Here is a 27,183-nt window from a genome sequence, read left to right as displayed (position 1 = left end):
CAGTTACTTTTCATTGTAAGTCTGATGATTGAGCTCTAATGTCTATACCAATAATAAAGAGGAATGTGAATTTAAAATATTGGTCTTTCTCATCAGATTAGTTCTCTAAATCTTTTTCAGGCAACATAATAGAATGCCTTTGACTGGAACAAATAGTCTTGCATCAAAAAGGCTCTGTGACTGGATAAATTTAAATGGAATTTAGCTAAGATATAGAAAGATGGACAAGGCCAGGGAGAAAGCCAACTTTTAAACAGTATGGTTACCACAGTAGTAAACATACCGATAAAATCTCCCGTAATGTTAGCAAATTCATGCAAGGCCCCACACCACCATGCAATTTGAAAACCTCAATGTGCGTTTCGCCCCAACACCGGAGCATCCTCAGAATGTTGACTCTACGAACAACGTCCGTCAAGTGAAATAGTGGTGGTGTTCTGCAACGAGGTTTTCAAATTGCATGGTGGTGTGGGGCCTTGCATGAATTTGCTAACATTACGGGAAATCGCAGCATTTTTGTGCGATCGAGTCTGCGGCGCCCATACAGTCGTGTGGTGGTGGTGTGGGAGAGGTGGGAGGTGCTGTACGCATGCCTATGCGTACACTCACTCATTTACTTACAGGTTGAGGTTTATTTCGCGGAATATTGCTAAAATAATAACATACTAAATTTAAAAGCGCTAAGTACGGTAGTAAGACTTAGATACGGTAAGTTACAACCTTTCGGTGTTATTCAGTCCGCTTGGTCCATGGACCGATGATGATTAGTGATAGAACAATAAGCGTTGATAATATTCATAATATGTTTATTACAGGGTCAGGTACTCACATCTATATCAAAAATGTCTCTGATCATATCCGCATACACCTCCGTTTGACCACAGAACGGACGTGGTTCGCCTAAGTTGAAGAAATAGCCTTCGGCGTGACAACATCGGCAAATGCTATTTTCAATTTTCCAAGTATCCGAATCCATTTTTCCAGATTTATATGGTATATATATCGACGATAGAGTTTAACAGTAACACTAATTTACAGAAAAGAAGAATGTTATAACTATTCTAATACCGATTAACGGAAACGCGATAGAGCCGCTAGCGTCGATCGGCCATATTTGTTTCAGATAAAACCAATAAGCAGTGTTGCCAGAGCTGTATGTTCGAAAGTTACTTATTGTCATGCAAAAGTAACATTATGAGGGGAAAAGTAACATTTCGTATTACATAATATTTTAAATGCCGGGGGGGGGGGGGGGTATCAAGAATGCACGAAAACATACTATACATATAGGATATATACAACTCGGGCGAATTAACATGACACCTGGTTCAATTGACGTTTCTCTTAAGTACTGAGTGCAAAAAAAGTTTTTTTATTTTAAGTTATTTAAAAAAAAAAATTACGTTACCGGAACTAGTTATTTTTATAGGGCTACACTAACCACAGTATTAACCAAGTACGAGTTGGACTCGCCCAAGGGTTCCCCAGCAGGAATACGAGGTTTATGGATGCGTCCGATAATTTGTATCAGCTTCATATTAATATATTCCGTGAGTAGCTAATTCATACCACAGACGCACGGCAATGTTCAAACGTTAATACGAATAACAAAAACTTAACAAATTTAACGTTCAAACGTAACAACTAACAAATAACACAACAAAACTCAACAAAAATCCAAAAACAATAACCATTAACTACTAACAAATAACTCCGAAACGCAAACTCAATAACACACGTGTAACGGTAACAGATATAATATGCTAACGCTACTGGACGCGTACGACGAGAGCGGGGTGCTGCGCGGGGAAGCGAGGGAGGGGTAAAATTTAAGCCAGGTCACAGGTGTCAAGTTAACTCGCCCGAGTTGTAGATGAAGTGATTTTTTGGATTCCGTATAATTATTTTATTATTAAAATTATTTTATAATTAAGCGTTAGTATAGTATGTTTTCGTGCATTCTGGATAAAACCCGCGGAATTTAAAATATTATATAAGTAATATGAAATGTTACTTTTCCCCCATAGAGTAAACATTATAGCAAGCTATAGAGTGCTTCTAAAAAGGTATGAACTGTAAGCACGAGTGTGAACATATTTTCCTATAAGCGTCTTACGATGGCGCATGGAACATCACTAGACTTGCGTTATACGTTTGACAAGTATCTATAAAACTTCTGCTTACGATCGGCACAACGGGGAACGAGCGATGCGCGCGCTCTATAGCTTGTTAATGTATAGGTACTCTAAGTTTTCCCCTCAAAATGTTACTTTTCGCATGACAATAAGTAACTTTCGATCATACAGCTCTGGCAACACTGGTGGGTACAGTGTATTAATGTGTTAGTTGAAGAAGTTTTGCGGGTAATTTGTTTAAAAATTTTCAAGAAAATGCGTAACGTTGAAATTAAAGCAAGAGTACATGATTTAAATGGAATTTGTAAAATAGCCCAAGAACTGAGCGGATCTAAGCCACAACTTATAAGACAAGATGATACTTTTTACAACGTTAGGGACGGTCGTTTAAAATTAAGAATTTATGAAGACTGTTCAGGAACACTTGTAAGATATAGCCGTGATGAAGAGGATGGTCCAAAATTGTCAGACTATGAGCTATTTCCTTTTTCTGCAAATGAAAGTGACAAAATGAAACTATTAGATGAAATGATGAAAAAATGTCTTGGTGTATTCGGTCGTGTAGTAAAAGAAAGGTATGTTGAAATAATTTTAAATAAAGTGATGTTAAATGTACTTATATTACTATAATTCACTAAGCTCATATTAACCCATCAATCACCAAGTGGCAGCCAGCTGCTGCATAACAATTGAAAATCTATTGTGTCTGCGATACCCACGATGGAGGTGCTACCCCTAGTAAGATAACATCATACTACACTGAAGATCACCTACTCTGGCTCAACACATTGCATCGATAGATCTAATTGAAATATAATAGTTATTTAGTTTTATAATTTTTATTATTTCATATTACTTATGCATTAGCAAAAAATGTACACATCCTAAACTTTAAAAAAAAACTTATTTTAAATTATAAATTTGATGATACCTTATTCATTTCCTACGGACATTAGTCTTGCGACCCATGCTGCTGTTGCAGCTTTGTAGTGGTGTAGAGCAAAATACTAATACTAGCCTTAAGTCATAAAGTGTAATTTTATTTCAACTCTTGTCGGTCATGACTCATGATTGCTTGCTACATTGATCGGAATGGTACCTTAACACATCCCATTAAGATTATGACATAACAAAATTTACATTTGATTAAATTACCCTGAACTTAGCAGACAGCAGACAAAAAAAATAATCGGATAGGGATATCTGCGAGCCCACGTAAGTTTTTAGTTAACTAATGGCCGTTCCCAATATTCAATCTATCTCTGGTTTGACATACAATTGATTGCAGCTAACATTGAATTGACCATAGACATAATATAATCCTAAAGACCAACAAAGAGTGCGAGAGAGAAGAAAATCCTTTATGGAATTATAACAAGATGAAAAGAGAGAGGCAGTCTAATGAAAATTGTAACAACTTTTATTTGACAGGTCGTCAAAAGTCGTCAATCGTTTTTATGCCCTTTCAGTATTTGCAATTTATTATTTAAATCGTATGTTATTTTCAACAAATACTATTATATATAACAATAATAACTTGTGCTGTGAGTGATTGCAGTGTAAATCATAGGAATAATCCTGAAAAATATACATTTCACCCGTAATTAATCTTCATGTCCTAATTGCTACGATGTGTTTATTTTTGCTATATTCTGGTCTTTAGTTCTCTATTTCAAATAAAATATTGTGAATCCTCCCTTTTACTTTCATATTTTGCGTAACTAAAGGTACTATTGTTCCTATATTACACAAATTTTGAAGAAAAATTTTTCATCAAAATTTCTTACATATACGCTAGTGCTTGAATCAAATTTATCGATATGCTTATCGATATTTTACAATAACATAAATCTAAAATAAAAATCATTTACCTTTATATATTTTATCACCTTAAGCCCGGCCGCACATTATCCGAAATTTCTGATCAGAATAATTCGGACGCCCGGCGGAACGCACTCTGTTCATACATTTTGTTGTAGACCCATCATACTAAAAGAATTTCTGACGTGTCAAAATGTATGAGCGGGGCGGGGCGTCCGAATTTTTGTGATCAGAAATTCGGAAAATGTGCGGCCGGACTAAAAAGGACATATTATCTTATTTTAACTAACATAATATAGTATAGTGTAATATAGCTAATATAATATAACTACTATAATATAGAGTGACTCTAAAACTAGAGGAAGGTTTATATTTATATATCATAATCATTTGTTTTACAGATTCCCTCAAGATCCTCTAATAAGAGGAAAATGGCTGAAATTAATTGGGCGTGTTGCTTGGAATCCCAAGAAAAATTCAACAATATGTAGGCAAACATTACCTTGAAAATTTTTAAAGAAAAATTAGAATAAATACTATTTTGGTTAAAGGAGCTATCCCAACTTTATTAGTGCCAGTAAGTTTGACATACTGTTGCACTTGTTACTGAAGCAATTATTAAAAATAAGCAATTATAAGCAATTAATGCTTTTTAGTTCATTTAAGATTATACTTATATGAACTAAAAAGTATTAAATAATCCTTATTCTGTACTCAATCTTCATAATTTTGAAGTCGGTACCAGTCCTAAGTATATAAGTTGCTGTTATACCTATTCTGTCAGAGAACTGGCGATTAGGTTAGCTGGTAGCGATTGCAAAATAATGAAGATTGAGAACAGAGTTAATACTGAGTACAGAATAAGAATTATTTAATACTTTTTAGTTCATATATGTATAATATTACTATTGTCATTGCCTTGGAAGTCGGTTTTAATTTTTTGTTTAAAAATAATAATTTTACTCATTTTAGCTGTCCTTAACGTTTTCTATACTTACAGTTGGTGTTTTAAAAAATCAAAATCAAAATTGCTTTATTTCTGAACAAATCTAAAATAAAATATATTTTCAGAATACATGGTGCCTACCACCGGTTCGGTAACTAAGCCGACGAGAAGAACCGGCGTAAGAAACTCGCACGCCCACTTTTTACCAAAAAAAGTGAGAAAAAAAAATCTTTTAAAACAAAATTTACAATGCTGTAACTAAAAATTATACAATGTAAACATAGATAGATACATAATAATTGTAAGTCATGTAGAAGTAGCCTTGCAAGCAGTCATTCAGCATTCTACTCCCAAGATGTGCCATCAATTATGAAATCATTTTGGCTTTGGCACAAAACGTTCTTTGACTACTTTTTTAAATTTATTAATCGAAAGATTTTGAACGTTTTCTGGGACCATATGTTCCCATTTGAATATCAAAGAGTCACTTCGATTTCTCATTGTTTTCATCACCACCACTTTTGTGAACATGATACCTACTCGGAACAATACAATGTACAGCAAAAGAAAAAATTTGAAAATCGGTTCATAAACGGCGGAGTAATCGTTGAACATACATAAAAATATATCCACAGGCGAACGTCTAGACTCCTCCTGTTTGGAAGTCGGTTCAAAATAATGGTAATAAAATATTATGATATTTTATAATATGTATTTAATTTAAGAATAAAATATAATACTTATACTATGTGTGTTGTTTACTTTCAACGTTTACTTTCAATGTAAGGTAATCTATCTGGTAAGTCAGTTACCAGATAGATTTTACCTGAGTAATTAATAAGTAACTTTATAATGTGTTAAGTGTAAATTATTTACCCCTATAAGAACCTCATGTCATAACATATCCGACGTTTGAAAAATCATTCCAAAAGAAAATGTGTATCTACTTTTCAATCGTCATCTTTTTTTGCCAATTAAATTTATGATACCTAATTTGAAATACAAATCTATCAAAGTTGCATATTATTTATTTCTTATAGAAACTCAGGTAAAATAACTCGAACGGACTAAACTATCGATAGCAAAATACTATACTATCGATAGTAAAATATACATCACTAGCACACGCACACATTGACAGATCAAAAATGGTCACGCATTTTCGAGTTGTCAGGTGGTCTTTACGACAGTATATATTATGTCTATGGAATTGACATAAAATATATGTCTCTAAGGGGGGGTATTACATTATCATATCATTTCTATGATCATATATAGGATCCAATATATATGATCATTTGATCATATCTGCATATTACATTATCATATTTCATTGATCCCATTTTACGTCATATGTAGTTTCAATAGCCAATGGAGAGCGCTAACGCTGACAGGTATTGACATCAGGGTTACTAGATCTCAGAGAATTCGATTTATCAAAAAACATCGTCATTTTAAATATGGCTTGTTTTTTGTTATTTCAGCAAGATTATCCAAGTATATAATTAGAAAAGTAATTACATTACATTATTTGAAACATATTAACGAACAAGAAATTAAAAACTCTTTTTTATATTAAACTAGCGGCCCGGCCCGGCTTCGCACGGGTGGACATTGGTTTTTAAATTATTTTTTTTTAAATAAAGGTAGTCAATCTTTAAGTTAAGCAGAACATAAAAATAGTTTACATTATTTAGCCTGCAACTACTATATTATAATTATTATGTACATATAACACATTTTTATTGTATTTTTTTTTTTATATTTTTATATTTTAAGTGTTATGTTTGATTATTTTATCCTTACCTGCAGAAGATACTATTATTTATAATATTTTGCAATTTCTTCATGTTTTTTTTTGTTTAAAATATTTTATGTTTTTTTTTTGTAGTTTTATGCTATATTATTTTATGCTTACCTACATCTACTATTATATACATTTTGAAATTTTCTATTTGTTTTTGTATAAAGTATTTTTGTTATACTTTTGCGCTTTATGTTTTTTTACACCATACTTCTTTTTGCGTAAAAGATTCCATTAAAATTGGGTTAAAGCTTCCCTGTAAACGATATTTGATGTTGTTTTATTTTGTGGCAGCAAAATAAATTGATTATCAGCAGCTCCAACTCGGGATAGGCCAACGTATAGTTGACCATGAGTAAAACATTCTTTTCGTAGGTCGATGCCTACTAATTTGAAAGTTTGACCTTGGGACTTGTTAATAGTCAATGCGAAAGATATTTTTACCGGAAATTGAAGCCGTTTAAATGGGATGGGCAGATCAGTTGGAATCATCGGTATCTCCGGTATATGAGCTAGTTGACCAGCTGCTGGGCCGGTGATAATGGTAGCTACAATTAAATTGTCCTTTAATTCTTTAATAAGCAGCCTTGTCCCATTGCACATATTTGGTGGGCATAAATTTCTCAAAAGCGTGATTGGAATTCCGATTTTTAACGTCAGTTCGTGTGGTGGAAGTCCAGAAGGATTCAGCGAATTTAAAAACTCCTGTGGATAATGGACTGCATCTTCGATATTAGTGACGGTGTCGATCGATAGCATTTATAAAGCATAAGCAAGAAGGAATATTTTGGTAGATTTTTCACACAATTATTAACACTTAATACGGTTCCCTTTTTTCTCTCATTAAATATAGCCTATATTCAGCAGAAATAGTGTGGATTAAAAAATATGCATTAATACTTCCATCGTGCATCGGCATCGTGGGTATTGCAGACACAATAGATCTTCAATTGTTATGCTGGCAGCCGGCTGCCGCTATTGGAGATTTATAGTTAAAGAAATTAATTAATTATAATAGCAATCAAAAATAATAGGTAGTCATTCAAAACTTATTTTAAAGTATAGTCTATAATTTATAAAGCATAAGCAAGAAGGAATATTTTGGTAGATTTTTCACACAATTATTAACACTTAATACGGTTCCCTTTTTTCTCTCATTAAATATAGCCTATATTCAGCAGAAATAGTGTGGATTAAAAAATTGCATTAATACTTCCATCGTGCATCGGCATCGTGGGTATCGCAGACACAATAGATCTTCAATTGTTATGCGGGCAGCCGGCTGCCGCTATTGGAGATTTATAGTTAAAGAAATTAATTAATTATAATAGCAATCAAAAATAATAGTCATTCAAAACTTATTTTAAAAAGTTCTAAAAATATTACTTTCGTAGTCATAACTTTTAAAGCTTTTTTGAATTTAGGATTATAATAATGAAGCATATCAAATCAATAAAGCAGCACCCGGCTGTCGCATAACTATTGAAAATCTATTGTGTCTGCGATTCCCACGATCGAGGTAATATTTACGTGGACTCTCCGGGCGAGTCTGTGGCACTGATAATTAAATCTCTCCCCTACCGCACGCACACCCGCGCATCGCGCCTTGACGCCCAATTCGCAACGTGCAGCAGAAATCGTAATATTTTAATTTCGCCATAACATTAAAACCAAAGGTCCAATTTTAATCATTCAAAGACCAAATATTATCTACATTAACTGTACTTAGTGATGAAATAATTTATTTTGATAAGGGTCAATAGCATGATTTAAATAAACGCATTTAAATATAGTCCAAAAAAAATTCTAGATTTTTTAATAAAAAAATGGTTATTGTGCCTCACTCAACATAGATAGGTATAGTGTGTCGCGGACTTTTTTGTAGATATTTAAAAGATCTATAATTACTTAGAACATTTTATGCCTCTATCTTTTATAGTTTAGGCAGCGTACGCAAAATAAGTAACTTTTCTGGTTGATTTTTTAAACCTTGCGTCCGAAAATCCCAAATATCTTACGGAACCTTATATTTTTCCAAAATAAAAATTAGCCTATGTTCAGCAGAAATAATGCAGGATTCCAATGGTAAAAGAATTTTTCAAATCGGTCCAGTAGTTTCGGAGCCTATTCGACTCAAACAAACAAACAAACAAAAAATCAAATCTTTCCTCTTTATAATAGCAGTGTAGATAACTGGCAACACCTATTTCTATTACCGTATTGGATCCAATTTCTCAGCAAATGTCAAAAATCTATGATCAAGGAAGAAATGAATCATGTCTATATTACATTATCCAATATCATTGACTCAATGATCTCGGATCCAATATATATGATAATCTAATATCCCCCTAATGTCTAATGTAAGCTATTCCTATCTCTAGTACTTAGTAGGGCAAAACCAGAGATAGATCAAATATTGGGAACGGCTGTAAAGTGATAATTGTACGTTGTCAAATTATCTAAGCATGATAATAAGTATTTTTTTAAAGCATAAGAAAAAAATTTTAAACTTCTTTTTAAAAAAATTTAATTTTTTTCTGGTAAGTTAAGTATTTTATACGATGATAAAATTGCTAACCACCGCTTGTCGATAAAATGTCCTGCTTTAACTTCATTTCCTTTTTCAATTTTTACTATTTTGAAAAAAAAATTCAACTGGTGCGTTACTTGAATGTTTCTTTCGTTCCCGTACCGCCAATGGCCACATCGGAATGTAAGGTATTATCCTCTTCATTGCGTAAGTAATACTTAAAAGAAGGGCAGTGCAGAACATTATCATTCAATTTTTTCTTATTTTTTGAAAGCTTCGCTTTCTCATCAACTTCTTTTTTTATATTTTGAAATATCTTTATAAAAAAGACTACATTTATAAACAATTTCTTTTTGTAGCCTATTTTTTTATTATTATTTTCAGACTCTGAATCCTCTGAGACACCATTGGATTCGTCCTTATAACAATCATCAGGTTCATCTTCAGATATTTCTTCAAAGTCATCTGCAGAGTCGTATTCATTTATTTCAGGACCGTTGGGGGTATCACATAAATATTTTAATGAGTCACGAAGTTCTTGACTTTCTGTAGGAAATAAAAACATTATGTCAAATAGTGATCGCCAACATTTTTTTAAAACTTCGTAATCCTTAATATGAACCAGTTTTGCCATTATTTCTAAAATGAAAGATCTTAAATTTTTTCCCACTTGTCTGTTTCTTAGCTGTCGCGACATCATTTTCATAAAATGTGGATAGCAAACGTGTACAGGTAGAATTTCGATTGTTTTTTTTAGAAAGAATCGTGTGGTGAATTTCATTAAAATAATTGCGCACACTTAAATTATTAAATGCTAAAAGAATAGCATTGATACTGGCCCAAGACCAATCGGTGGTTACTTCATTCCACCATCCACATATTTTTAAAATAAAGAAGGCACTTGCCAATCGTTTCAGCTGTATGAGTATTTGAGATCATCTCTAGCACTGGGTAAATTTTATTATTGATAGTTGTGACCCCCGCATAATAGTACACCCTATTTGAATTTTCGAATGGCTTCCGAACTACGGAACCTGTTACATCAAAATGTAACGTCAAATTCTGGAATTTTTTAAGCAATTCAATTTGTTCGGATATTGATAAATATATGGTGAATGGTTGAATGTATTCTTTTATATATGGATGGTTAAAATTGGAGTAACAGATTCGAATAAAAATATCTGCACAATCATTGTGATGCTGGTCTTTTGCACACGCAATTTTTTAGCGGATCTTTTGTAGTGTAGTTAGCGAGTGAGCGAACTGGAAATTATTTTCTTCCCGAGCTAGTACACTATCCATTTCGTTTACTACAGACTGATGGACTGTACTGGGCTTTGCAAACTCCATTTTTTTTTTCAATGTCTCTCGACGAACCCCCTTAGCTGGATAAACTCCAATACTCCATATGCATTGGCATATCTTAAGGCTTATCAATTTCAACGACAGTATAGGCCTCTTGGATATCGTTGTTAAGCTACGGCAACGCCGCGGGTCGGTTGACGGCGGAAACTCACGGGCGCTTTTCTCATATGATTCTCATACAAGTCACTGCACTTTTTTGGTAATTGTTTATATTTTTAGCACAATAAAAAGTAATGAGCCAAATTATTATTGATTGTGGACTTCATAATATTTCCGCAGACTTTTTCCGCGGAAAATCAGTACTTATCGAAAGCTATATTTACTTAAATATACACGATCATGAATTAATATTCTTTCAAATTCATTGAATATGATTTTTTACTTTGTATTTATTTATTAGTAAGATCATATTCTTAGTTATTACTTATTACTAAAAACAGGTTGTTTACCTAATTAAAAATTATAGAGCACAAACTAATTCCAAAGCAATCATGTTCATGAAGTCTTCGAAATCCATGATGATGGAGAACGAATCATCTGTGTAAAAGTAATACCACAGACCAGAGTAGGTAATCGACTGTACGACGTGAAATGGAGCTATGTTTTGAATAATCTAAAAAAAATGTATTTTCAGCAACTTTTCAACCATACATGCAAAATAAAAATGGAAAATGCAGATGTATTTGATTATCAAAGAAATTTGTCTTTGATTTTTATGATTAATATGTAATATAATAAATTTACTAGATGACGCCCGCAACTCCGTTGTGCCATAACTCTTGCACAACGGAGTAACTTCGGGAACTAAGGATTCGAGAACCGTACATTTTCCCGAGACAAAAAGTATCCTATGTCCAGTGGCGTAAATATAGGGCTGGCAAAATGCCACGGGCCCCTGACCCAAATGGGCAAACATTTTTAAGTACATAATATTGTTTATCATAAACGTGACGATTTTTACTGATAGAGCCCCATCAATTTGTTACGGGCCCCGGATCTTATAGTTACGCCACTGTCTATGTCCTTTTTGGGACTCGCCAAATTTCAGCAAAATCTATTCAGCAGCTTAGGCGTTAAGAGGTAACAGACAGACACACTTTCGCACTTATAGTATTATTAGTAAATTAGTAATATCAGTAATTAGTATATTAGTATGATAATATTAGAAATGCGAAAGTGAATATTGAAGGAATTAGTAATAAATATTGAACCGACAATAATTTTATATAAATCGTTTTTTCAATTACACGATTTTTGCCGATCGTTGGACACAAACACTTCAACTTAATAATATTAGTATACAGGGTAGTACTAAGTGATAATACTTTAGGGTGTGTACTGTGTATGAGTCCCGTGTATTAGAATTTACTACGAAAGTAGTAGCGCTGAAAGAGATTTTTTTTTCACTTTTGTATGGGGAAACTCTTTACGCCAGGGCGCGCAAATCACAAAAACATTTTTTTTGGTCTTTCAGCCCTGCTCTTTTCAGAGTGAACTTTATACAAGAGACGCATAATGTATTATCACCCTAACTAAAGTATTATCACTTATATGTTACAACCTATAGATATAGATACAAGAACAATTGTATTTTTATTATTTATTATTATTAATTAATTATTCATCTCATCATTTATTTTTAATTTTAGTTATTCGTGTATTTTAGAGAAGACTTAACCATTTAACATACAATCTACGCGCCACGTCGTCATTTAATGAGTTTTTAACTATTTATTTTACTTTTGCAAAAAAATGCAAATCCATTTTTTCTCGAATTTCTTAAAGAGGGCAGGGCGTTTTGATTTTTTCATATTTTTTTGTGTCAGTAAATAGTTAATCTTCTTATAGATATATATATATATATATATATATATATATATATATATATATATATATATATATATATATATATATATATATATATATATATATATATATATATATATATATATATATATATATATATATATATATAATATAAAACTCGATAACGGCTGAACCGATTCTGCTAATTTTAGACTAAACATAATCCTTGAAGTCCAGGGAAGGTTTTTAAGTGACACGAAGTTCACCGGGACAGCTAGTAAAAAATAAAAATGGATTTTCAAATGTGTTATACGCGCTAAAACACGAAAACGGCTGAACGGATTGGGCTGTTTTTAGTCTTAAAATATTCGTAGAAGTCCAGGAAGGGTTTTAAAGTGACACAAAGTTCACCGGGACAGCTAGTTTTCTATAAAACATTCCTGCAGCTGTACTTCTATAATGAGTCGGGAAGTAGATTAAAAGCTGGACTGAAAATTCTGCCGAAAGCTGGTGACGTCGGGCATCATACTACTTTGCATACTGCAAAATTCGCTAAATAGTGGAAATAATCGACATTATATTATGGGAACAATACCCTAGTCATTTTACCCACAACACATAATACACAAAAACAATAATTATAATTGCCTAATATTGCATCCAGCCCTTTGAAAACCACTAATGAAATATAGTCTCAAGTCTGGCTATATTTTAGTCGGACGAGAGTTAAACCCAGTGTGAAAATATGTATGAAAAATTATTCATATTTGACGCGGACGAAGTCGTGGGCAATAGTTAGTGAGAAATATATATCCAACATATATCCTTTCTACGCATGTTTGTTAAGGATAGCTCCATAAAGTAACGTTAATTACTATTGATTTTGTGAACATAAGATGCAAAAATGAATATACTAAAATAATCGTAGCTCAGCTCCGATATTACTTAGAACAATTTTTATTACTAATATATGTTTCTCTAATGTAGTCCTACAAAATAGTTATGGTTTTATCCCTGACCGCTGGAAAAAAAAAATGACGCCACAGGTCCATACAAAGTTACCCAATGCCCTTTGACAGTGTTGCAGGCATTACTCAAATTAGTTAAAACTTTGAAGAAGTAAATGTCGAGCCATCTAAAAATGATTCTCTTTGTTCAAAATTATATGATTATTTCAAATTGACGAAAAACGAAATTCGAATATTTAAAACAAATTTAACGCTCTGTTAAAAACTAAAGTATTATGTAACCATAATAAATCCGATGATGTTCAAGACACGTGTGACTTAGACAAACTCACCCGAACTATAAGTCCTATTTCAATATCATACTCAGAGTTATCCGAAGACGGAAATCCTAATAATTCTCAACATATTTATTTCACTATGTTTTACGTGAAGAATTACCGAAGTTATCAGGGATCAAATGTATTTTGATCATGGCTTGAAAACGGACAAAAAAAGTGGTGAATTTCGAGACTATGCGACATGCCAGCTGCCTGAATGTAATGTCAGGTAAGTTCCGTGGAAATGACTTTGGTTTTAATAGGCCTCTTGGATATCTCTAGTGGCGCGGCGAGTGGCAGATTCAGGCAACACGTGGGTGTCAGAGTGCGATCAGCTGTGAAATACGCTTTACTAGTTAAAAATGAAAACACGTTGAAAACGTTAAAAAGTGCTCTGAATAAGGAAAATATGGGCGGTACGAGGTACTGTTGTGTTATAGGGTGCAAAAATTCCCAATCTCGGATTCGTGAAATAACGTTTTATTCGTTTCTGAGACGGAATTATGAAACGTATCGAAGTCAACATGCCGATTATTAATCATGCTATCTCGCATGAATATTCATAAAATATCACGTGCAAGTTATTTTTAATATCATTGTTTTATGTATAATAATATACTAGCTGTTTGACCGACCGTTTTTACAACGCCACGCGAATATCTTCTCCAGTCAGGAAGGGGACCTTGGAAGAACGTCGATGGTTCAGCACAAGATTGATACCGGAAACGAGAACCCAATTCGTCAACGAGCAAGACGGATACCTATTGCAAAGGAGAAAGAAGTTGAAGGCCTTTTGGAAGACATGAGAAGGCATAAGATTATTGAACCGTCTGCAAGTCCGTGGTGCTCACCTGTTGTATTAGTAAAGAAGAAAGATGGCAGCACAAGATTTTGTGTGGACTACAGGCGTCTCAATGATGTCACTAAGAAGGACAGTTATCCGTTAACTCGAATCGACGACACTCTGGATACCTTGAGTGGCATGAAATGGTTCTCGACCCTGGACCTGAAATCTGGATACTGGCAGGTGGAAATTCATCCAAAAGACAAGGAGAAGACAGCGTTCTCCACCGGTAAAGGTTTATAGCAGTTTAACGTCATGCCCTTTGGATTGTGCAACGCACCTGCCACATTTGAGCGACTCATGGAGTGTGTACTGGCAGGCTTAGTTGGAGAGGCTTGCTTAGTCTACTTAGATGACGTCATCATTGTTGGCCGTGACTTTGAGGACCATTTGTGGAACTTAGAACGAGTTTTCACCAAAATAGAGGGAGCCAAATTAAAGTTGAACCCGAAAAAGTGTCGTTTATTCAGGAGTAAGGTCAATTATCTCGGCCATGTTATCTCCAGTGATGGAATCCAGATGGACCCGGAGAAACTGGAAGCAGTTCAAAATTGGCTAACCCTTAAGAACAAAACCGAAGTGCGGGCATTTCTCGGCGTATGCTCCTACTACAGGCGTTTTGTTAAGGGATTCTCAGAGTTAGCCAAGCCATTACATCGGCTGACAGAAGATAAACGACAGTTTATTTGGGACGAGACTTCTGAAGATTCTTTTCAGAAACTGAAGAAACATTTGTGTGAAACACCAATCCTAGGGTATCCACAAACTGAAGGTCAGATTATTGTTGACACGGACGCAAGCAACACGGCCATTGGAGGGGTATTATCTCAAAAACAGGGTGAAAAAGAAGTTGTAATTGCATATTTCAGCAAATCATTATCTAAGCCAGAAAGAAACTACTGTGTGACAAGAAGAGAACTCTTGGCTGTTGAACGACGCTACAACATTTCAGCAAATATCTCATCGGCAGACAGTTTTTACTGCGAATTGATCACGCAGCCTTGAAGTGGCTACTGCAATTCAAGAACCCAGAAGGTCAAGTAGCACGATGGATTGAACAGCTCCAGGAGTACGACTTCAAGACCGAACACCGCAGCGGAAAGTCGCATGGGAATGCCGACGCACTCTCACGAAGGCCATGTCCAGAAAACTGCAAACATTTTGTTAAGCAGGAATCTAACGAAGTGACATTAAAGTTAACGAAAGCAAGTCCTTTTTGTCCATGGGAGAATGATGCTATGAGGGAAGCTCAAGAAAGAGATGACGACCTTCGGCACATCATCACATGGAAAAAACGGGGTGATGTAAAACCAGTCTGGAGTGAGGTTGCACCCACTGGCGCTGTCACTAAGGCGTACTGGGCGCAATGGGACAGTCTGATACTTCAAAACGGAATACTCTACCGGAAATGGGAGAAGACTAACGGCAGAGAGTTCCACCTTCAGATAGTTGTCCCAAGAACGAGGTTACCAGATGTTCTCCGTGAAATACACGATGGCGTATCAGGAGGTCATCTAGGTGTCATGAGGACGTTAACAAAAGTGCGAGAACGATTCTACTGGTTGCATTGTCGAGATGATGTACAGGATTGATGCCGCAAATGCACTACTTGCGCTGCAGTGAAGGGACCACAGACCAGGAGCCGTGGGAACCTGCGGTTGTATAACGTTAGCGCACCGTGGGAACGAATTGCAGTTGACGTAGCTGGGCCATTTCCCGTGACGGAATCGGGGAACAAGTATTTTATGGTCGTCATGGATTACTTTACCAAATGCGGGCCATTTGGTTTGGTATGGCCAAGTGTTCGCCATACCAAACCAAGAAGCTACAACAGTCGCTTCTAAGTTAGTCGAAGAAGTGATATCTCGGTTTGGTGTGCCTCTGGAAATCCATTCTGATCAGGGCAGGAATTTTGAATCGCAGGTTTTCCAGGAAGTGTGCAGAATTTTGGGAATGCATAAGACGAGGACCACAGCGTACCATCCACAGTCTGATGGAATGGTTGAGAGATTTAACCAGACCCTTGAGAGGCATTTGGCGAAATTGGTAGATGAAAAACAAAAGGATTGGGACAAGTACATACCACTCTTCCTTCTGTCGTACCGTACCGCCGAGCATGAGAGCATAAAAGCTACCCCGGCGTATGTCAATTACGGTAGAGAACTACGAGTACCTTTTGACAGTAGGATCACCGGAAGAACCAAAGACCGTACCAGATTATGTCTGCGATTTAAGGGAAAAGATGCGCTATATACACGCCATGGTTCGGGAAAAAGGGTTACAGTCAAGTGAGAACATGAAGACCAGATACGACCGGAAATCGAATACAAGCGGCTTCGAAGAAGGGACACTGGTGTGGCTGCATAACCCGACTCGCCGAAAAGGGAAATCACCAAAGTTGCAGACCGAGTGGGACGGCCCATACAAAGTGGTTACCTGATTGAATGATGTGACTTACAGAATTCAAAAGCAACCAAGAGGGACATTCAAAGTGGTACACATAGACCGTCTGGCGCGTTACCATGGCAGTAACAATAATGCTCGGGACGAGCATCTCTAAGAGGGGAGTAGTTTTACGGTACATGGTATACGGACACGTAGTGCCATCTAGCGACAAACCAGCGAAACTTACAGAGGGAACACAGGCAGCATAAATCCCCTACTCAATACTAGATGGCGTTAGGTGCGCTAGTACATACTCGAATAGACTGTGCTCGAACTTTCTAGAAGTGTCTTGTTTACTTGTTTACGCGAATCGGGCAAAGAACTTTCTGGAACTCGTCTCGCCCATATAAATAGCCGCAGATAGATGGCCCGGCAATTCAGTTCAGTTCGAACGATCGTCAAGGCGATTTCGGAGTGAAGACAAGTGATCAATAGTGAGTGAACCAGTGAAACCTGCGACTTGGCTACGACCTAGGACAGTGATAGTGCTTAGTGATTGGACCTAGTGTTTAGTGCAGTGTTAATAAAGTCTTCAAGAGAGAGTCACCAGGTGTTTCTTTCCAGATCCTCGAACCCTAGCACGTAACAATATTTATTATCATGATTAATTAGATAATTTGACAACACACAATGATCACTTTAGTTAGCTCTTAAAACTTACGTGGGCTCGCAGATATCCCTATCCGATTATTTTTTTTGTCTGCTGTCTGCTAAGTTCAGGGTCATTTGATTAAATGTAGGTTTAGAAGTTGAAGTCTTATTTATGTGGTTTAATTTTTCAGGCAGCTCTTTATGGTGGGACAAACAAGAATCCATATTGATACTGTCGAAGATTTAGGACATTTTATGGAGCTAGAGGTAGTCCTTAGACCAGAACAAAGCTTAGAAGAAGGTACAAATATTGCCAAGGAATTGCAGATGAAACTTGGTGTAAAAGATGAGGATCTTATTAATTGTGCCTATGTTGATCTATTAAATAGAAAATGTTAATTTTTAAATAAAAAGTTTAAAAAAAAACTCCATAATTACACACCTATTCTTTTTGAGCGGATTAAGCTTGTGGTAACTCCTCAGACTTAATCTGAGAGACTTAATTTTGTGTGAATTTGTACAGGAAATATAACAATTAATATAATAATAATAATATCTATGGACGCTTCACACCATATCAGTCTGGCCCCGTGGTAAGTACCTGAAGGACTTGTGTTACAGGTACCAGACAACGGAAAATATATTTAATACTTTTATACCATACATATATTTAAGATTTTTATTATATTATGATACTTACACATATTTAATACACATCCATGACCCAGGAACTTATGAAAACTTTTTGTTCCGTCGGCGGGATTCGAACCCGCGACCCCCGGCTTGAGCTGCCAACGCGCTCACCACTGAGCCACAGAGGTCGTCAATATTAATTTTATTGGCCAATAAAATTATATATTATTTTATTGGCGCATAACTTATGTAAACATTCTCTTCTCTTTAAAAATAAAAATGATACTTATAAATATTAAAATACAGTTCGACAAGGCATTATATGAATAATGAACGTGACGAAAAAATAAACGCCCGGGCGCGCACTTGCGGCCAAGCCGCGGCGGCTATCGAGATTTGAGAGTGACGCGCACCTGGCCGCAGCCCCCAACGCGATCTGCAGCCACACCATACTTTCGATGACCGCCGCGGCCTGCCCGTTGCGGCCTGGCCGCTAGTGCACGCCCGGGCTAACGCTGCAATCATACAAAAACGCCATTTTTGACAATTCTCCTTTTGGTCCAGTCAAGTTAGGCTTAAATTAGGTAGGAACCTTGGAATTCGAGATACCCAGATGTAAGTCTGTAAATATTTGTATATTGGCACCCTAAATGTTGCCTCAAAACCTTCTTATGGTAGGGTGTGCGCATCTATTAAATTTCAAGATCAAAAGGTCACAAAATCGGTTTTTGCACTTTTTTTTGTAAATATTTCATTTTCTATGAGTTTTTTGGTATTTGTATTATTTATTACCATAATGTAGAATGCGAAATTCTCTACAACTTCTGTTCATATTTTTTTTTATACGGTGAACCGTTTCCGATAAAGAGGCTGGAGAGCGCGCGGTCAAAGTATCACTTCAGGTTAACCGGTGCCTCCGGTCGAAAACGCGCCATATTCAATGTGTCGCGACACCGGTGTCCGATCCCTTAATGTCCTGATGTATGGCATATTTCATCCATAAATTGGCTCTCAAATTTTTTTCTCTCTCTCACGGTTGTAAAATGGCAGCCATTTTAGTTTTTCCCGGCCTTTCACACTAATCTGACATGATGATCATGTAAATATCCTATGAATATAAAAAAGGTCTTATTTAATAGCTAAACTTATGGACTACGCTTACACAGGCAAAACGTTATGAATTTCGTGGAATTAAACATAGAAAAACCAAAATTTAATGAAAAAAAAGTCCTGATAGGCTGCAGAGAACTGTTTCGCATTGCCCAACCCCACCCACACCTGGGGGTTCCAAATCATGTCCGATCCTTTAATGTTATGTCACAATTGTGTTATTTGGGTTTTTGATATTCATTATTGGTAAAATATTAGCCATTAAATATTCGTTATCTTGCACAAGTGCAGGTAAGATGTTGTCAAAACCAAAATGTATAATTCCTGTGACATTTAAAAATATAAAAAATAATAAAATAGTACATAGGGCTATTTCTTCCGTGAGTTTTAACAAAAACATCGTTATAATAACTTTATTATCCTATTCATCGGAATATTATTGCATCTTTTTCAAATTGAAATATAACAAGTTTTACATTCTTTTGCCCAGTTTTGTAGCAAATAATGACGGTATTACCGATAGTACCCATACGCCATCTAGTTACCTAAATGAAAACTGTTTGACAATCAAATCAAAAAAATAGGAAAATGCCTCATTACATTCTCTTTGCTCCCAGTACGACAGTTAACATTAATTGTTGACATAGCCGAAGTGCCATAATACGAAAAAAAAACTGTCGTGATTTCAGCAATGAATGAAGCCGCCGCCAGACATGGGCTTCAAAGTTTGAGCAAACTTTGCACAAATAGGAAAATGCCAACAATAACTTTGCACAAATAGGCAAATGTCAGTGCCACACTTAGCGAATTTGCGTATTTGTTCACATGTCTGGCGCCCGCATAAGGAAATTTCAGCTGTCAAGTGGGCCCCATCGGCCCATCCCCACTCGCGCGCGTCGCCGCACCGCGGAATTTCCGCGAAACGTGAGTGTGGATCCGATTCGCATATTTTTCGCACTTTGCGGCTGGTTCCCCGACCGCATCTACACTCGCGCGCGAACCGTGCGCGACGCCGCGGCGCCGCGAAATTCCTGCGAAGCATGAGTGAGAGATCCGATGTTTCGCACTTCGCGGCTCGTTCCCCGATTGTTGTCGGTTTTCTGTCCCGCGACAAAGAGATTTTGCCATACAAGACATGCCAGCATTGTTTAGTGAACAGAATATAATTAATCCTTCTTTAATAATAATATCATGTATTTGCCAGAGTGAAATGTACAGTTGTATGGTCTTCGTAATACTTTATTTTATTATTATTTTTTATACTTCATGAATTTATACTTTATATACTTTATTTACTTTATATATGTCGCAGGCGGATTGTATATTTAGCCGTATTACATTACGGCTAGCCGTTTTAAAAACGGCGCGGTTTTGTAATGCGGCGTGTCGACGTTTAGCCGGATTGAATGCGGCTGAATAAAAAACCGCCGGAATGCATTCGGCGCTATACGTTACTTTCTTTATTTTTTTTATTAAATAAGGGGGCAAACGAGCAAACGGGTCACCTGATGGTAAGCAACTACCGTCGCCCATGGACACTCGCAACATCAGAAGAGCTGCAGGTGCGTTGCCGGCCTTTTAAGAGGGTATATGCTCTTTTCTTGAAGGTTTCATAACGGCTAGCCGTAATATAATAAGGCTACAGACAATGACATATGAAGTGTTTCTTATGTCATTGGTTAGAGACTAGTCGCCTTTTTGACAGTTTTAGTTTCGTAATTCGTTTCTTAACACTCGTGGCGCTGCCCATGATGAATATTAATATATGAGAAGAATTTTGTGTATGCCATTTAAAAATTTGGTTTGCAATAAATAACAGCTAAAAAATCATTTTGTCAGCATACAAAGATTTTGTTAGCAATAATTAAAATCAGGCTGCAATTCGTGTTCTGTAAATAATCATTGAATGGTCAGCAATTTAAACACATAACTGGCAGAAACTTTTATTATGTATCTGCAAAATAAAAAGTCACTCGGCAGAATAATTACTTGGTCGGTAAGATTATACATTTGATCAGCAGAGAAAACATTTCAGTATTTTATTTCATTTCATTATTAATTTATATTATTAATTAATAAAGACTTAACGGAAGGCCTACTTACCACGGATACCGAAGCGGGGGGACGGAGGGGTGCAGTCGCACCGAAAGAGGGGCTCGGGGGGCGCAGCCCCCCGCCAAAACAAAAACAAACACAATCCAGAAAGTCCAAAAGTAGGTTAGGTTAGGTTAGAACTTAGACCACAACACAGAGGGAGCCGAGCGAGCGAAGCGAGCGTGCTGCAGCAGCAGCCGGCGACCGTCATAAAACAAAAGATAAATCCAGAATTTTTTGCTTATTCTCTGAGTGCTTACCAAAATTTAATGAACGTCACTCATTGCAGCATTGTTTTATTTTGCAATCATGGTCACCCTATAAGTTACATGACCCTGAATATATCTTAATGAAAGTTGATGTAAAATGTATCCGAATGAAATAACACATAGGCTATAATTTTAACTGACTTTCAAAATGGGGGAGGTGTTATGTTCGTTTTTTTATATTCAACGATTACTCCGCCGTTTGTGAACCGATTTTCAAAATTTTTCTTTTGGCGTACAGAGTATCATCCCAATTTGGTACTATACTCACAAAATTGGTGATCTGATGCCGGGAGCCATGACTAATCGAGGGAACTCCTTAAAATTTATATGGAAACATGTGGTGACTTCGGTTTCGTGGGAAGTAGTCTAAGCATATGCAATCAACAAGTAAGATTTTGCACCAAGGTATACCATGATTAGATCGGGAAGGTGCTGAGAGAACTCTTTTGCATTGCTTTAAGAACGGAAAGCATATGCTACTATGCAAATTTGAAATTACATTCATCATCACTACCATATTATACCTTATAAGTTACATGCATCCCATGATTATGAGCCTATTATGAGTTATGACCCATTGGTACTTTTCATAGTCATTTAGATCAAGATTCGATTTTGTCAAGCGATTTAAAAAATATTTGTTTGTTTGATTGCTCACGCTAATCTCAGGAACTATTGGTCCGATTAAAAAAAATATTTTAGTGTTAGATAGCTCATTTATCAAAGAAGGCTATAGGCTATTTTATCACGCTAAAACTAATAGGACCAAAGAAACAGAGGAAATGTGGTTAAAACGGAAAATTATTAGGAAGGGTTTATCTCACGAACTACTAAAGCAATTTTGTATGTTATTTGACATAGATATAGAGTAGACTACGTGAAGAGAGATAAGCTATTTTGTTGCGAAAAAATGTACGTTTTCCGTAAAATTCCTAATAATTTACGCGAGCGAAGCCGCGCGGGACATCTAGTTTACATGTAGTTCACATATTGTCTTGATTGCAATAAATACCTCGATTATTTAGATTTTCAATTATTTTTTCGAACAATCTGAAAAAATCGAATTTTCGTCATAGCTCAGGCGAAGAAAGAGACAGCGATACGATTCGACGTTTAAAAATAGAACTGTCTCTTTTATGTAAATGGTTTTTCGTATCTTTCACTTATCTGTCAAATTTGTCAATGTCTGCAATTTTGAATTTGAAAATTGTTCGGAAGAGATTTAAGCCGGATAATAGTATGGACGTAACATATCTGTATAAGTAGAATATCATAGGAAACTATAACTGGAGAGAGCCTTATATAGGTGTATAAGCGTCAAAAGCGTGTAATGTTATGTCCTAGTAAGTAGGACATAACATTACACGCTTTTGACGCTTATACACCTATTTATGGCTCTCTCCAATTATAGTACCTCAATGGTCTATAGTACAGTCTGTCAAGAAAGTGAAGAAATTAAAAAGTGGCAGCATTGTAGTGTTATCCCTTTCAAATCAATCTAAGAAAAAAGGGACATGACACTACGATGTTGCCACTTTTTAATTTCTTCACTTTCTTGACAGACTGTATGATAGTACCTCAATGTTTTTTTTAGTACGCCAAAAGAAGAAGAAGAAGATTTATTTTTTGATTTTTGTTTATCCACAAACCGAAGATATAATTTTAAAGTTGTTTTTAAACCAAGTATTATAATTTTAAAGTTGTTTTTAAACCAATATTGTTCTGTGTAATAAATAATAAAGGAACGTATTGATTATATTATTTTTAAAAATGGATTCAAAGTCTGTGTCTTATGGAATATGTCGATGTTGCTCTGTAAAAGGAAATCACAAGAGTTTAATGAAAGAATATTATGAAAATGGCACGAGAATAGTTTATATTGACATTTTTATGGAATGTTTTAATTTATATGTAAGTTTAATGTAGCTTGATAATAAAATATGACTACTCGTTCGCACTCGTTCGTAAGTTATCCACTGAAGCAAATATATTTTTTTTCGAGATATTCTTTCGATTCCTAACCTTCACTTTAATTTTACAGCTTTCAACGAACCAAGAAATAAGCACATTAATCTGTGACTCCTGTATTCAGCGTCTAAAAGAGGCACATATTTTCCGAAACATGGTGATAAACAGTGAACATAAACTACTGACAAATGTTAATGAAAATGACACTATTTTTATTAATGGTAAAAAGATTTCATTAGCAATAAGCTGAGTTACTTAATAAAAAAGATATTATCATGTGTAGCATTGTAAATTCTATAATTTAAATATTGTCTTTTCAGTGCCTGCTAGAGAGATGAAAATTGTTGACATAAAAAAAGAAGTATTAAACGAAGTAAAGGAAGAGTCAACAAATGAACTCGTTGACTGTGACTCTGATTATACACCATGCGAAAATAATGAAGAAGGTAACAAAGATTAAGTTGTAATATTGAATAATTATGAATAGGAATGTCATAATATTTTCTGCAATAATATTTGCCTATTTCCAGTCATTTTTAATATGTACATATTAAGGTAAAAAAATATTTTTGCGTAATGGTTAGCTACTGACTACATTTTGAAACTAGTATCTGTAATATTTAATGAAGAAGATTGATCTTATAAATTGTCTTTTTGTGCTTCATATTATAATAAAGTTACAAAATATTAAGGTAACAAATTAATTTTTTTTTCCTCATGGTACATTAGTGTTGCATTTAAGAGTATAAGGGACACATATTACACCCTAAATTATTATCACTTATTTTTTTTCATTCATGTGTATTTTCGCATTTTAGATGTTTCAGAATTAACGAGAGATATTCACGACAATGACAGGATAGATGGTGAAGCTGAATTACTTGCTAGATTTTCATCAAATTTTAAACTGCCTACAAGAAACTCTCTATACACAATATGTCAAGGATATGTAACACAACTTGATCTTCTGAAAGGTAAACATACTTCTTAAGAATGGACCATGCTGGCCCACTACAAGCCATCGCCATTGTGTAGACGGAGTAAAGGTGTATGATGGCGGATGGTTTCCAGGCGTGGCGCGCAATGGGATGGCCTGCAGTGGGCCATTGTGTACTGGCTACTTCTTTTGATCGTCATAAAAAATATGCAAAAAAGCATGCGCATCAATAATGCACTTCATCAGAGCATGAAAAACACGTGGTATAGAAGGGTCCTTAACGCGAAACCACACTAGACGTACCTACATTGCAGTGTAGCAAAATTGTATGAGCTAAGCAATACAAAGGAGAGGAGCTTCACAAATTGTGACTTGTGACATATGAATGTCAAATAATGTTTTCTCACACTCTCCCTACCCTTTTTACCCCTTTAGAATTCTTAATTTCTAAAAATCTCTTCTTATCCCATTTCAAGTCTCTAGTCGCTACAATCAATGGCTGTGTAATGAGTAATGAGTGTCGTTTAGGACAATTGATTTTATATAGATACTTAATGAATTATTGATAATAATATACTTCTTTTCTGTTCCAGATAAGTATATTGTCCCTAAAACAATATCCAAACTACTTGAAGAGGACACAATTTCTCATAAACAAAATAATTGGCTCTCAGAAAAAATGGCACAGATTCAAAATGCATCAGTTATTCTCGAAAATGCAAGTCTTGTTCCCTTTAAAAGTAAGAATCGCTTAGGGTTTCCGTGCTTCTACTGCAGGAAAATATTTGAGGGCTTAGACAAATTGAGAGAGCACCAAGAGAAAAATCATAAACGACAAGAAATCAGAAGCATTCTGGGAACTTACGGGGCCGAGTGTTTAGTTGTGTATGTTGACACTACAGACTTGAAGTGCCTCATTTGTGAAAAATTCTTACCCAATCTAAACGAATTGAAAAGTCATTTAGTAAAAATACATAAGAAAAAATTTTACTCAGAACTTACAGACCGAATAATACCTTTTAAATTGACCCAAACGAATATATACGAATGTCAAGTTTGTGGTTTCAATTTTGAAACATTCGGTTCAATCGAGCGTCATATGAACATTCACTACCGCAACTATGTCTGCAATCTGTGCGGGACGGGCTTCATAACTAAATATAGACTGAAAGTTCACAACAAGAGCATGCACACAGGCGGTAACTATCCCTGCGAGATATGCAAGAAGGTTTACACGACCCACCAGAAGCATAAAAACCACGTGGACACCGTACACAGGATGATCAAGAGGTTCAAGTGTCCCAAATGCTCAGAAAGGTTCTCAGAATATTTTAGACGCCAAAAGCATTTGGTAGAAGTACACGGCCTCGCGCCACTGAAGTATAGATGTAATGTGTGCGACAAAACTTTCGACAGACGCTACACGCTCTCGCGACATATGAAGAGAGATCATCTCGACGAAAGAGATTTTGAGTGCCAGATATGTTCCTACAAATGCTTTACTAAAAATGAACTAAGGGTGCACATGGTCAAACATAATGGCGAGAGGATTTTTGAATGTTCCGTTTGCAAAAAATCCTATGCTAGGAAGAAAACTCTCAGAGAGCACATGAGAATTCATAATAACGACCGCCGTTTCGCTTGTGCTGTTTGTGGTCAGGCTTTTGTTCAGAAATGTAGCCTAAAAGGACACATTAAGACGCATCATATTGAATACAGCTTGCCACCAAATTTCTAGTAATGTCAAAAAATATAGGGTTCTATACTACTACTAATTTTTGATTGGTCAATGACAGGACCATAGATGAATGATAGGTCTCGCGCGCGGCGCTACGACTAGATACCGTCGGAGTACTTGAAAAATGCTGCAACAAATCGTACGCCGTATTCGGCGTACCCGCGCCAGTCGCATCGCAAGCTTCGGGTGAGGTACACGTGTCGATAATTTTCGAAATTTTAAGTTATGTCCGTAGCAAAATGCAAGTTTGCGTAGTGAGACTATGCAAAATAACACTACTAGAAATAATAAAGATACTGGTATCACATACAATCAGTAAGTATATTATATAAATCGTCATAAACACAGAAAAATATATAAACCTGAAAACTCAGATCGGAGTATCGCTTGATGTTCAGTGTTGCCAATTGCCATAAACTAAACATTTCTGAGATTGTAATTTTTATTTATTTATTTATATGTTATTTTTTAATGACGACTTCTGTGACTCAGTGGATGAGCGCATTAGAATCTCTAGCCAGGGTCGCTGGTTCGATTCCCGCCGGCGGAACAAAAAGTTTTCAGAGTTCCTGGATCATAGACACAACAGACATAACTACCAGTAGTTCGACTGCAAAGAAACGGACAGGTTTCAATATTTGTCAAATTCGTCGGGTTTCACTACGATTATGAACGGAATGTGCCTCGCGCTGGCTGATATAATTTATTTTTAAATATTTAAAATAAAGATTTCAAAATTGGATTCTGACAATTTTAATCACATGTGCCAAAACACAAACAACAATACGACCAAAGAGGAACACGTCCAGCGAATATGTCATAGTTTTAAATTCGTAGGTAACAAGTTAACAACCCTAGC

At 35.7% G+C, this 27,183-nt stretch overlaps 3 protein-coding genes across 15 annotated transcripts in view; 2 read left to right on the top strand and 1 right to left on the bottom strand.

Annotated features, from left to right (window-relative positions):
* LOC121725637 (zinc finger protein OZF-like) overlaps positions 1-1,110 on the bottom strand; it is a 71,376-nt gene extending 70,266 nt beyond the window's left edge. For all 11 annotated transcript variants that reach the window (XM_042112657.1, XM_042112664.1, XM_042112659.1 and 8 more), the window contains exon 1: positions 830-1,110. In XM_042112657.1, the coding sequence (XP_041968591.1) occupies positions 830-976 (147 nt within the window). In that variant the 5' untranslated portion in view covers positions 977-1,110. The remainder of the gene's footprint in view (positions 1-829) is intronic.
* Positions 1,111-2,327: 1,217 nt separating this feature from the next.
* LOC121740536 lies at positions 2,328-17,986 on the top strand. The gene is made up of 2 exons (XM_042133274.1): positions 2,328-2,710; positions 17,767-17,986. Exons 1-2 carry the CDS (start codon positions 2,391-2,393, stop codon positions 17,972-17,974), a joined length of 528 nt encoding a protein of 175 aa, XP_041989208.1. The 5' UTR covers positions 2,328-2,390; the 3' UTR covers positions 17,975-17,986.
* Positions 17,987-23,406: 5,420 nt separating this feature from the next.
* LOC121725320 (gastrula zinc finger protein XlCGF26.1-like) lies at positions 23,407-26,337 on the top strand. Of its 3 annotated transcripts, none has more exons than XM_042112212.1 (5): positions 23,407-23,592; positions 23,723-23,870; positions 23,970-24,095; positions 24,477-24,623; positions 25,180-26,337. In XM_042112212.1, exons 1-5 carry the CDS (start codon positions 23,452-23,454, stop codon positions 26,322-26,324), a joined length of 1,707 nt encoding a protein of 568 aa, XP_041968146.1. In that variant the 5' UTR covers positions 23,407-23,451; the 3' UTR covers positions 26,325-26,337. The 3 variants fall into 3 exon arrangements, with proteins under 3 accessions (XP_041968146.1, XP_041968145.1, XP_041968147.1); XM_042112211.1 differs by having other exon boundaries at positions 24,468-24,623; XM_042112213.1 differs by lacking the exon at positions 23,407-23,592 and having other exon boundaries at positions 23,736-23,806; positions 24,468-24,623.
* The last annotated feature ends 846 nt before the right edge of the window (positions 26,338-27,183 follow it).

This window comes from Aricia agestis, chromosome 3, assembly GCF_905147365.1.
Source record: "Aricia agestis chromosome 3, ilAriAges1.1, whole genome shotgun sequence".
NCBI lineage: Eukaryota > Metazoa > Arthropoda > Insecta > Lepidoptera > Lycaenidae > Aricia > Aricia agestis.
The sequence above is the reverse complement of the archived record's forward strand: the minus strand, read 5'-3'. Positions and strand labels throughout refer to the sequence as shown.

Coding starts and splice junctions, on each gene's coding strand:
- LOC121740536 (XM_042133274.1), top strand. CDS start 2,391: ATGCGTAACGTTGAAATTAAAGCAAGAGTACATGATTTAAATGGAATT. Junction 2,711..17,766: donor GGTCGTGTAGTAAAAGAAAG/GTATGTTGAAAT, acceptor TTAATTTTTCAG/GCAGCTCTTTATGGTGGGAC.
- LOC121725320 (XM_042112211.1), top strand. CDS start 23,452: ATGGATTCAAAGTCTGTGTCTTATGGAATATGTCGATGTTGCTCTGTA. Junction 23,593..23,722: donor TGGAATGTTTTAATTTATAT/GTAAGTTTAATG, acceptor TTAATTTTACAG/CTTTCAACGAACCAAGAAAT. Junction 24,624..25,179: donor ACAACTTGATCTTCTGAAAG/GTAAACATACTT, acceptor TTTCTGTTCCAG/ATAAGTATATTGTCCCTAAA.